The sequence below is a fragment of the Montipora capricornis genome, chromosome 8, assembly GCF_036669925.1.
Source record: "Montipora capricornis isolate CH-2021 chromosome 8, ASM3666992v2, whole genome shotgun sequence".
NCBI lineage: Eukaryota > Metazoa > Cnidaria > Anthozoa > Scleractinia > Acroporidae > Montipora > Montipora capricornis.
Genome location: NC_090890.1, coordinates 44,954,522 through 44,967,021, shown reverse-complemented (window position 1 = coordinate 44,967,021; position 12,500 = coordinate 44,954,522). Strand labels below are relative to the sequence as shown.

The following is a 12,500-nucleotide window of genomic DNA, read 5'->3' as shown; positions in this document are numbered from 1 at the left end:
CCAATACGCCGACTAACCGAAGTATTAATAACAAGATAAATTTAAGTGAACAGCTGCCTCAAATATTATTGCTACAAAAGAACTCATTTCTGACGGAAAACGATGCATTGTTGCGGGGCAATTTAGGGAAGAAATTAACAAAGATGCGTCCAGTTAAATTAAAACTCTCTTTTCGCATTAATCAGCATTAATTAAGAATAAAAATATGAAATATACTCTGTTTCCAACATAAAAGAAAATTACTTTAAACCTGATCCAGCCATAACTCAATGCTTCACTCAACTCTGAGAAAAGTTGATAAATTCGCCCTTCTAGCAAACAGAGTTGTTTTAATAAGCTCTATAACTGAGTCGAAAAAAAAAAACAGCGAAGCAAACGATACACGAGTAACACCCAAACAGAAAGCATTTAAATTATAAACATTCGAAACGAAAAGAAATTTGTAGAACTAAAAAATTATAATACTGTCAAAACGAAGACCGGAGTTTTATATGCAGGTTTATTATAGATCAAGGAAACATTAAAAGTCAAACGATCGATAATGCAACAGTTAAGGATTATCTTCGTTTGAAATCGTAAGTTTGTCATTCAGCAACTTAAGCGAAAAAAATGAAAAGCGAACTTAATCAACGATGGATGTTGGACTGACATACAAAAACGAACAGCAAATATAAGCTTACGTCAGCTGTTACATGGTTTTAAGGTCTCACCTGGAACTGGAGGTGGAACGGTGAACTAGATAAAAACAAATCGAAATGACAAATACATGTAGTACAGCTGGAGATTTGCATGGGGAAGAAATTACAGCTAGTTCGTTAAGTGGATACTTACCTCGGCTTTGCAGCGATAAAAGATGTTACAGACTTAAGCAGCCATATGCACAAAAGAGAGCTACAACTGTTGTTCGCATTTAATGGAAAGTGATAGGTGAGACGATCAGTCACCTTTGTCGATGACAGCTATGGAACCGGGCCTTATTTTCCCGGAACTGAAAATATTGCCATTATCAGGCCCCAGTTGTTCTCGCGATGGATATATCCGCCGGATCTAAACTCAATTGGTTTTGCTAGTGTTTATTCGCTGGATAGTGATTAATCCGGTGGATAGCGCTATCCAACGTTTGAACACCTGCGGCCAGGTCGGATACCAGTGGAACTGACCAAGGAACTTGTGAGTGGAACTGACCAAGGAACTTGTGAGTGAGTGAGTGAGTGAAATAAAGACTTCACTCACTCACTCACTCACAACTTCAGTGGAACGACATTTTTTCATCAAAAGTCAATTTCCAACCAGACCGAAGCGTTCCATTTTCGTTTCAACCGAAATTTCGGTTACGTCACAGTGAAACTGGAAATGAGAATTTTTGTAAATGAACGGCACGTTTCGATCGGACCAGACCCGACCGGTCAAAGAGGACCACCCTCAGAGGAGGTCCAAATATTCCGGTCGGACCAAACCGAAACGGTCCTTTCCGCTTGACTTCAGCCCGAAATTTCCGGAAGTTTTGGCTTAATAGAAAGCACCCAATGAATATCGGAAATCCCTCTCTGTCATCAACCTCGTTCCCAATGTCAGGTTGCTCTGTTATATCACGAGCAGTTACAAAACCCCTCTCGTTTACTTATCTAAAACCCCCGTTAATTTGGCCATCACGTTATTGCGACCAACGACCACCTTTTGGATTTGTCTTCACAAAGTTACCCAGTTTATTCGATCAGTCAAAATGCTTGGTGAGGCTGCTGAGTAAAGCCAGATACAATCTGACTGAAAAGTTTTAAAACGCACTTTTATTGAACGATCTTACGCAAAGCTGTTTCTAGTTGGCAACAGATTAAAGAAGTATGATAGAAAGAACACATGAAAAACATCCATATATTTGGAAAATTGTTTTGCCTTCTTTTTTTCCGCTGCGTTCCATTGCGGTTAGTCTCTTCATGACATGCCTCTCCTCTTCTTGTTTGACAGATAGGTTATGGGTGACTGCTACCAACTTTGATAGCATTCGGCGGCGTTATCTGAGGAACGAGTCAAATACAACAGATGTTATTCTTATGCAAATAAGTGCACTTGTGTCGAGAAATCCAATAAATAGCCTCTTTTCACGGTTTCTGACCCTACCTTGGTTGGGGTGGGGGGAAAATTAATTACAGTGAATGTATGGAATTCGAAAAGGCAGATTTCAAAAATTTTAAAATAGTTTTAGTCATTTTATCATTCACTCAACAGAAAATTAGATCATTGCACAGGGCACAACGTCTGAAAATTGGATATTAGAAATCTCCTCATGTCGCTTCAAATTTCGCGGGAATTTGCATAAGTTTGTTTACAAGACAACTGTTTGTTCGTTTACGGTCGTTATAGCTTGATTCTGATCGTCATACTTCACGAAAGTAATCTCAATAGAAGTGTTTTTGAGAGGTATTCTCGCTATCCACAATCGTCGGACCTTAAATGATTTATAATGGTTCGAAGTCGGCAAAATCCCCATACATTCATTCGTGTTTGCCCCTAACCAATATGGCGTCAGAAACCGTGAAAAGGTCTGTTAGATTCACGCAAAATTTTGACATCTAAGTGGCGGGATATTCAGCAGCTAAGCTCTCGGAGAATGCAGCTTTGATTGTACTGTTACCCAAACCCTGGAAAAGGCAGATTTCAAAAATTTTAAAATAGTTTTAGTCATTTTATCATTCACTCAACAGAAAATTAGATCATTGCACAGGGCACAACGTCTGAAAATTGGATATTAGAAATCTCCTCGTGTCGCTTCAAATTTCGCGGGAATTTGCATAAGTTTGTTTACAAGACAACTGTTTGTTCGTTTACGGTCGTTATAGCTTGATTCTGATCGTCATACTTCACGAAAGTAATCTCAATAGAAGTGTTTTTGAGAGGTATTCTCGCTATCCACAATCGTCAACCTTAAAGGATTTATAATGGTTCGAAGTCGGCAAAATCCCCATACATTCATTCGTGTTTGCCCCTAACCAATATGGCGTCAGAAACCGTGAAAAGGTCTGTTAGATTCACGCAAAATTTTGACATCTAAGTGGCGGGATATTCAGCAGCTAAGCTCTCGGAGAATGCAGCTTTGATTGCACTGTTACCCAAACCCTGGTTGAAGTAATTCAGCTGTATATGAGAAACACAAAGCTTTTAGTTACGTACAGTGACCTGTGTCATGTCCACATTGTCGGCTTGACAACTTATAAGTTGTCAAGCCGACAATGTGGACATGACATTAGTTGCCATTTCGAGAGGTAGGTATATGACTTTGTTGTTTACCGCCAGGATATCAAAAGAATATCAATTTTAGATTAGTTTACATTGCAGAGTTGATGCCAGATAATAAGCAGACCTTGTTCTTTAAATGTTAGCAGGTATTTTTGCCCTGTCCCAGTCTGTTTCGAGATCGCTTGCATATTTTTGAGAGACCTTGCGTGGCTATCTTCTGAAGTTTCTACCCGTCTTGCAAATACACTGAAAGGTGGAATCGAAAGGCATAAAACTTGTCTTGAGAACAAAGGCACAATGTGGGAATTGTGCAAAAATGAGGATTTTGAATCCAGGAAGACCACTGAAGCTCACCACAGATCTAGAATGGATGATTCACAGCTTTGTCTCAAAAGATGAGACAAAGCTGTGAATCATCCCTTCTGTGGTGAGGTTCAGTGGTCTTCCTGGATTAAAAAATCCTCAGTTTTGTTTTGGAGCTCAGGAATTTGTGTCAGTAGCACTGATCCAAATGTTCACTGGTTCTTGTACAATAACGAAAATTTTCAGGTTTTAAAGAAGGTTTAATGTTCTCCCTCCACTACCGGGACAATTCACCGACAGCATATAGTTGACAAATAAGGGCAACTGGAATCACTGCGAAGGTTTTAATTTCCCGCTCGCACTTTGATTCGCAAGATTTGAGGATGACGAAGACCAGGTCTTTCATAAGGCCTGCTGGTACGGCGGCCTGCTGTAACGGCTGGAGCTCGGTTTTGCCTTTTAAAATTCTTCATTTGAATTGACCGTTTCCACGCGCTTTTCAGCGCAGATGATTTTCTGGTCGGGTTTAGTGAGCGCGGCCTATAGCCGGCCTCAACGGGATTCGAACCCATGACTAACAGCGATACCGGTGCAAGGTTCTATCAACTGAGCTATGAACTCAGTTTAAACTGTAGCACTGTGGCATATTTTTTATGGTTATCTGCATAACAATGACGTGAAATCCCCAAATCTGAGTTTTGACGACAACGAGAGCGTACATATGTGAAAAGAATCAAACAATAACCTAACACTAACCCTGACCCGAACATCAACCCGCGGGAGTCCGTTGTCCAAGGGCATCATGATGATATGGAAACAAGTCATAGCACAACACAGGAGCATCCCAACTGAAATCATTGTTTCCGTTAACAAGAAAAACTGAAGGATTTGTCTGATTTGCACGTGTATAGGAACAAAGGTAATACAGGTCCTAGAAGATAATTGCACCCACAAATTCCCTCAGTTTCATGTTTACCGTGGAGTATACTCGTGGCACATGATCGTGTTCGTATGATAGCGAAGAACGCTTAAAGGGCATGAACGTCCGTTTTCGTGGTAAAGGAAAACACAGGGGCACCCAACGATAATCTTCTGTGAAATTTGTGTTCGGGAGAGTCAAACTGTTCTAAGAATTTCGGTTCTACGTTTTCGCTTAGAAAAGTCACCTACCAGTTTCGGATGAGGAAATGATTCGCTGGGAAGTGTTTAGAAGGTAACGTCCACCAAGCAATTTCTGAAATGATACAATTAAATTTTCGGACACTTTAATTTTCAGCTTAGATATCAGAACAGATCAAATTCTTCTAGGTGATAAAAATATCTCTTTAGACAGTCTTAAAACATTACAAGGAGCTGAGAAATGTCTCTCAAAGGCTTTTGGCTTAATTTGCTCGTTGGGTGCCTTTGAAGACAGCTCCTATATGACTTTTATTAATAAGGTCCCGTTCAGCAAATATCGGTAAACGAACGTGTATTTCGGTCCTATTGTTGAACTCGTGAATCCTTTACTATACTTAAACTACTTGAAACAGGGATTATAAAAGCACTTTGAAAAGGCAATTAGGAAGAATTTTTTTTTTTTAGGATTTATAGCAGAAAATTTACTCGACATTTCGAAGTACCCTGAACACTGATCATTACTTTGAGCGATGTTTAAAAAGTTGAGTTTTAGACCTTTATATACAGTATGATCTGATGATATTTTCATTCTTGATAATGATGTAATGTTGGATGATACATCGAGTAACTGGCCAAGCGATCGTGAAAGACAATTTCCTCATTTTAACCTCACATGATTTTATTATGACCATATTTGTTAATGAAATTGGATGCTTTCGACTAAGTGCCGTTAGTGTGACGGGAATCGTGATCTACAGGATTGACCTGGTCTAGCATTGTGTTCTGACTTGCTCCATGCAAAAACATGCAAATTATATTGGCATTGTTGTTCACATGTTCCAGGACGACATTCATAAATTAGAATGTGCTCGCTGTATTTAAGCGAACTCAATTAAAACTTGAGAATTCTTCGAAGAACTTCGAAGGAATATCCTGCTTGGGTAGGTACGGTACTGAGGAAAGTTGTTCAATCTTATTAATAATAATAATATTGATAGCCTTTTTATTGTAGGATTTATTGGAGTGATGGCATGAATCCAGAAGTATGCTTTCACAACAACACATCACTCATTAAGTATAAATTTTGATTTAAATTAACTCAGCTAAACAACAAGATTTTCGGTTTCAATCACGTCGTTCTTTCCAATGCAGGAGTAACATTCTCTTCGTCACTTGTCACAAAATCAGTTGCTTCAAACAGAGCTCTGATAAGGTTCTGATTCGTCTCCTATATTGTTTTTGTTGAGAATTACGTTATTTAAGATGTCTACTTTTTGAACAGAGATGAAGATAAACAAGCTCTTCGCAACGTGACGGGAGTCAGAATTACTGCTCACCGAACGAAACTCCAGGGCAACGTGAAAAGTTCCTGCGATTCTCGCTGAGAGTCTTGTCCGGTATAGGACCCTTTCTTCGTTTCTTCGAAACTGATATGGGTGTCTTTGGTGACCGTCGGGATAGCGTGGAGCTCATTGAGGTGAAAATACAGCAGTCGAACGGGACAAGTGACCCCAGAGACAATGAAACAACGGCCGCGTGTCAAAAAAGCAGGATGAGGAGAGTTTTCTCGCCGAAACGTGGAACTGAGACACGTCGACTAGTTGGAAAACAAGGCCGATTAAAAGTTGTCGCATCACAGGTTCCCAAAAAACATGGCATGTACCTCTCGGATTTATTTACAACTATGATTGATTCGAGATGGCGGTGGATAACCTTTGTGTACATTTTAATGTATTCTGGTAGCTGGCTTTTGTTTGGTTTATTTTGGTGGCTCCTAACTTATTACCGTGGGGAGAATTTATGCGTGGACAACGTTGACTCCTTCACGAGCGCTTTCCTCTTCTCACTGGAAACACAAACAACAATTGGCTATGGAGGTCGACAAATTACGCCTGACTGCCCCGAAGCTGTTCTTTTACTGAACGTGCAGTCGTTAATAGGCTTTATTATCGGTGCGTTTATGCTGGGTCTTATTTTCGGAAAGCTTTCGCGACCAAAAAATCGTGCAGAGACAATTCTCTTCTCTCGACACGCAGTTGTTGCACTACGAGATGGGAAAATGTGTTTGATGTTTCGAGTTGGGGATGTTCGTAAAAGTCAAATACTGGAAGCCCACGTTCGAGTGCAACTTTTTAGGAAACGAATCACCAGAGAGGGTTTGGAATTACCATTTTATCAACAGAATTTGCCAGTTGGGGTCGACTGGTTGTGCGAGGAGAATCAGTTGGATAGCATACTTTTTCTCATCATGCCACTCACAATAGTTCACGTCATTGATGAAAACAGCCCCTTTTACGAAATGCAACCTCAAGAACTTTCCGACTGTGATTTCGAAATCGTTGTAGTTCTGGAAGGTACAGTAGAGGCGACCAGCATGCTTGTACAAGCTAGGACATCTTATGTTGCAGGTGAAATACTGTGGGGTCACGAGTTTATCAGCACCACGGATGAAAGCAATTGGAAGTCAGGTCGCTATAGGGTGGATTTTTCAAAGTTTGACGATACTCGAGCTGTGCCCGATACTCCTCAAATTTCTGCAAAGGACTACTACGAAGGAAAAATGTTTAGAACGATGTCCGAATCCTCTTTGACGAGTGATAACACGCAAGAGGATGGGGACCAAGATTCCGACGCACTAGAGAGAATCAACATTGAAATACCTTAAAAGAATGCTTTCGAAATTCCACAACCAAATCCATAAGGAAGTAATAATTTTATTCAAAAAATTTGACTTCAACTTTCCGAAAAGACTGTGTACATAATACCTGAAAAAGTTGTCTAGCCATTTCTGTATTACATATGGTGTTCAATGAGTAAATAGAAATTTCTCTGTTTGTCAGCTTTCATTATCATTTCCGCATCTTCGATAGTGAACAAAAGCTATTGCTTTTCAACTAAGTTTATATTTCCAACGAGGGAACCAAAGCACAAAAGTTGAGCTGATATTGCCATTGAAGGGTCTTCCTAATTTTTGTTTTCACAGGTTAATCATCACAAAAACAAACAGCCATTTTACGGCATTTTCCCTGTTGCAGATTGAGAAATGACAGGAGTGTCTATAATGTTGCCTTGTTACAAAAGAGTGCATCGGATCTAGCAGATACACAGCATTTGGACCAACTGCCCATTGACTGAGACTTAAAGTCGTTTTTCCGGCGCTGGAAGGCAACTCGCCCGGACCAAAAGGTGGTTCGCCCCATGGTACAATGGAACCCCGCCTTAAGGCCCCTCGGTAATACGGTCACCTCGTTATTGCCGCCTCGTTTTTTTGGCCCGGCAAAACTGTCATATATTCTCTTATAGAAAACGCTCTCTAATGCGGTCACCCGTTAATAAGGCCAACGGTCACAATTTTAAATCCCAAACAGTAGAATCCTCTGTAATTTCCCCCCGTTAATACAGCCACTCGCGCTAAATTAATTAATTTACCACTGTAATCGAACAGCCGATTTAAAAGTACTGTCAGCAACACTCCTCCCTGTTTTCATTACAAACATGATCTTGACACTTCTGTAACATCCAGTAAGGCAAATCGCGAAGGGATTAATTCATTGTGCTTTCATCAAGTACACGATCGATACTTAAAGTCTTTCGCTTCGGTAATTACGGCAGTTTCCGTTTTTTAGAAGCATAGTAAGCTGGGCCTGTTCTTGTTTTGATTTTAGGCTCAGAACGTACAGTACACTTAACGATTTTAAGCGTTTTACCTACTGAGCGAAGTTTCAAGTATTTTATACAATTACTGTACGTACATTCCTTTTGTTTACTTAAAAAAGTTGTTCTGGAACTGCAAATGCGATATTTGTGATTACGGCCCTTTAGTCATGAATTTCACCCTAACCCGGTAATACGGCCACCCCGTTAATAGAGCCAATTTTTTTACGCCCGTTGATAACCGCATTAACAGGGTTCCACTGTAATTTAAAGCTGAAGACAAAAACCAGCTACTCTGAGCTAATATACCTAATCGTCATTTTTATCAGTTATTTGGTTTCAATCCATGAGATAATCGCTCTTGTCAATATAACCATTGCAGGGCGAGCCATTTTTTAGTTTCCGGCGAATCGTCGTCGGATGTGTCGATTCGATCGTGTACGCGCGCGGGTACCCCTGTCGTGCGTTCAAAACTCCAACCGAAACGGAACAACACATATCTGAGCTGAAAGTGTTGCCTTTGTAACGGCATCTTCTTATTGTTAGACTCTCCAGTCTTCAAGAATAAGGACAGCGAATCGTAGGCTAACTTGCGAGCAAGCTCTCCAACGCGAGGCGAGGCGGGGAGAGGAGAGCTCTCCCCGCCTCTCTTTGGAGAGCTTACTGGCGGGCTAACTGTAGGCCAGACTTACCTGATTAGAGTGTAATGTGAAGTGCTAGGGTTCTACCCCATATGAACCATTTGAGCGTTAGCCCTATCTATGGAAATGGGCCCACACAAGGACAGAGACGGCCAACGTTTGCAAAAGCGTAATCCTTCCTTGTACTAGCTTGTACATGTTCATTGCCGTGACTTTAACATGATCTTCACCCCGTCTGATCTTGTAGCTCAGTCGATAGAGCAGCGGTGATCTATCCCGAAGGTCGTGGGTTCATTCCCACCCTGGTCAGAGTTTTTCTCTGTCCTTGTATGGGCCCATTTCCATAAGTAGGGCTACCGTAAATGATCTAATGAACGCCCGGGGCGCTTATTAAATATTTGTGATGTAAGGGGAGGCGTTAAATAGATATGAGGCGTTTATTGGAGAGCGGCGTTTATTTCAAGTTCACGTACCGTAAAAACTAGAAAATCCAAATAAACGTTCATAGTTCTATATCAACGCGGCGACAACAGTAAGTTTATGGCGAAACAGCAAGTCCAAAGTTCTATATTAATGTCCTCGTCGTCATCTTTGTCAACATTGTTTTCACAATTTGCTTTATCGACATCCGACTCAGTGATGACCTGACTGATTTCCAATATCACTGCCATTGATTGATAGTGATTATTATTGAATTATTGATTGATTGATTGATTTTCATTGAAGCATTTAAGCAATCAAGGTGTTAAATAAATTGCACGATTTTGCTTTGCAGCTAAACGATTTCCTTTTTTTTTGTGTGTGTGGGGGGGGGGGGGGAGGGGAGGGCGTTTGTTAGAGAGGGGCGTCTATTTCAAACTTTCCACCACACCAGGGGCGTTGAATGGATAGGAGGCGTTTATAAGAAAGGTGGCGTTTATTGGAGCATTTACGGCAACGCTCACATGTTTCATATGGGGTAGAAACCTAGCCATTCACATTACACTCTAATCAGTTAAGTCTGTTCAAATATAAGTGCCACACGGCCAACGTTTGCAAAAACGTAATCCTTCCTTGTAACTGTAGGCCGCCTCTCGCAATGTGTGTTACCCTGACGAACGAAAAAGAACCAGTACACTTTCGCAGAGCGTTCCCTGTGTTGTGGCCCTCGTTCCCAGGGGAATGGCAGAAGATAGTCCATGAGAATGAGGTTGATATCCCTTCAATCTGAGAGTAAATAAAGATGCAATGATGATAATCCTTTTTTTTCGGACTCTGGGGACAAGAATAAACGATAAGATGATCAATAAATCGAGAGTACAAAAATAGAAAATTGTGCAGTCTGCAACAAACGCGGCCAGTGTTTTTGTCATTAATTAATCACACAATTTTAAAAATTGAAATATACCTGGCGGTTAGAAATAAAGCTGGAGAATGTAAATCTCGAAGCTATTTTTTGGAAATGTGAAACAAGGTCAGGGAAGGGATGTTACAAAAAGTAGGAACGGGGAACCGGGAACCGGAGTCTGGGAGCGAGTTAACGGCGGTAATCCGCATAAGAAGTCAAAATGGCTGACTGACCCAAGTGAATTCAACAGATCTTACATTTTTGAGACTAGGGCCACTGTTTGCTGTCATTGGACTATTCGCTTTCGTTTCAATATTGCCAAAAGGCTAAGACAAAACACCGTCGCTTGCCCGGAGTGTAAGAAAATTGAACTTGGACCCCTTTCAACTGTTTCGTGCACAAAGCTCCCTAGCAAGACAGCAAAATAAACCAATTCCGGCGATTTTTCAACTCCTTTCCATAAAATTTTGTCTGATATGAAGGTTCAAATATGTAGCAACACTATCATGCTTGGTTTGAGTGGAATTTCGGCTCGACTTGAGCTTATCTTTCCAACTGCTTCTTCGGAGTTTCCCTCCTTGGGTTAATATAAACCATATACATCAAGATACAGAGGGAGAACACCGACGTTAAAAACTCCCCGAAAATCGGTTTAAGCGATGCCTTCAAAAGATATATACAAAAACAACACAGAAGACAAGATGCCTCGCAAATAAAACAAGGTAAGAAGTAGTTTTTATTCAAAAATTCGCCTTTATATTTTTCAGTTTCACAATTAAGTACAGTTGTTTTCTCCAATACCTTTTCACTAATTAATTGCGTCAGTTTGGAGAACCTGTGGTTAATATCTTCATACGTTGTTTCATATGTTTGTTGTAGTGAGCTGAATAAACTTATTTGATAATTCGACCTTCTACGTCCTCGCTGCCATCAGCCGATAATGAGTTTTATGATCACAAGGTAACTAGTCATCTCGCCACCAGGAGGATTCGCCACCAGCAAACTCGCCACCAAGACGAGTTATTTCGCCACCATGCAGTTCGGCTTAATTTTTTAAGTTAAACTTTACCGAGTTTGTCAACTTGATGTATCTAAAACTTAAAGTGCTACTGTGACGAAATTTGAATCTTCCCTATCGAAGCCATTTTGGCACATAAACACGTAGTCTGTACGAGAAGAAGAATGCTGTTTACCATTTTCAAATATCTCTTTTTGTTCTGGAGATATTCAAGTTTTTTTAATATGCAAATTAGCCAAGTGATGACGTCATAAACCCTACCAAATATGGAGAAAGATATCTCAGCCAATTTGTATCAGAAATACTTGGTTCTTTGCACTAAGATTCTAGTAAATGTGTTCCACAATATGAGCATACCATTTTTGTTACCATGGCAACATACTGGGTTCCAGACCTCCCTGATATTAAAAGCTTTGCAGACCACCTTTGGCGTTCTGTTTTGATATTTGCAAATGGTGCCTCATCTGCATGATCCTGCCAGCATATAAAGATGTTAGGTCAAGTTTGTGGCCTTGGTTAATGTATTTCTAGCCTGAGATCACCAAAATATTGAAATCAGGTTGGAGGGGACTGGAAAAGAGTGAGTTGCCATGGGAACCAATTTCTTTACAGTCGTAGGTGTGTTGCCTTCAGAACTATCAGCTCACCAAGTTTCAATGGTCTCTGTTGCAAATTGACCGAGATAGCTCTATTTATATTCTTGATGTTCTACTGGGTTGGGTGAATGACGTCATTAGCCTTCTCATTTGCATATTTAACACATTTTTCAAACTTAAATATCTCTGGAACCAATGCAGATATTTTCAAACGGTAAACAGCGTTTTTAATGTTTCATGGTACTCTATGTGATAAACCAAAAAACTCAAGGGATAAAAATTTGATCACAGTAGCACTTTAAAAGGTAAAGTAAGTTACACGCTGTACTGACTCACGGACAAAAAAATGGAAGACGAGTTATCTCGCCACCATGCAGTTCAGTGAGTGCTATAATAGCTCTGACTAGAGTCACTCACTAAAGCAATACGAGATGACCCTTGGTGGCGAGTTTACTGGTGGCGAGGTGACCATAAACCGATCACAAGCACCAAAAAACGCGAACTCTGCCAAAAGATGTTGATTTCAGCAAGACAAAAAGGTAAAACATCAAACCAAATGGTAGCAATCATTGCAGGAACGTCGACTTCGAATACTCACCCAGAAATAC

The 12,500-nt window shown here is 40.4% G+C and overlaps 2 protein-coding genes across 6 annotated transcripts in view; one reads left to right on the top strand and one right to left on the bottom strand.

Moving 5' to 3' along the window:
• The window catches only part of LOC138059347 (structural maintenance of chromosomes flexible hinge domain-containing protein 1-like), a 28,833-nt gene extending 27,881 nt beyond the window's left edge, over nt 1-952 (bottom strand). The window contains exons 1-2 of one of the 2 annotated variants that reach the window (XM_068904932.1): nt 832-952; nt 711-735 (exon numbers count right to left, since the gene is read on the bottom strand). The gene's annotated coding sequence lies outside the window, so the exon portion shown is untranslated. The remainder of the gene's footprint in view (nt 1-710; nt 736-831) is intronic. The other variant, XM_068904933.1, reaches the window with a different exon arrangement.
• A 3,377-nt stretch (nt 953-4,329) lies between these two features.
• LOC138059878 (ATP-sensitive inward rectifier potassium channel 12-like) lies at nt 4,330-7,490 on the top strand. Of its 4 annotated transcripts, none has more exons than XM_068905529.1 (2): nt 4,330-4,456; nt 5,939-7,490. In XM_068905529.1, the coding sequence occupies exon 2, from the start codon at nt 6,089-6,091 to the stop codon at nt 7,319-7,321; it is 1,233 nt and encodes a 410-aa protein (XP_068761630.1). In that variant the 5' UTR covers nt 4,330-4,456; nt 5,939-6,088; the 3' UTR covers nt 7,322-7,490. The 4 variants fall into 4 exon arrangements, with proteins under 4 accessions (XP_068761630.1, XP_068761631.1, XP_068761628.1 ...); XM_068905530.1 differs by lacking the exon at nt 4,330-4,456 and adding an exon at nt 4,551-4,750; XM_068905527.1 differs by lacking the exon at nt 4,330-4,456 and adding an exon at nt 5,404-5,597.
• Nucleotides 7,491-12,500: the final 5,010 nt, after the last annotated feature.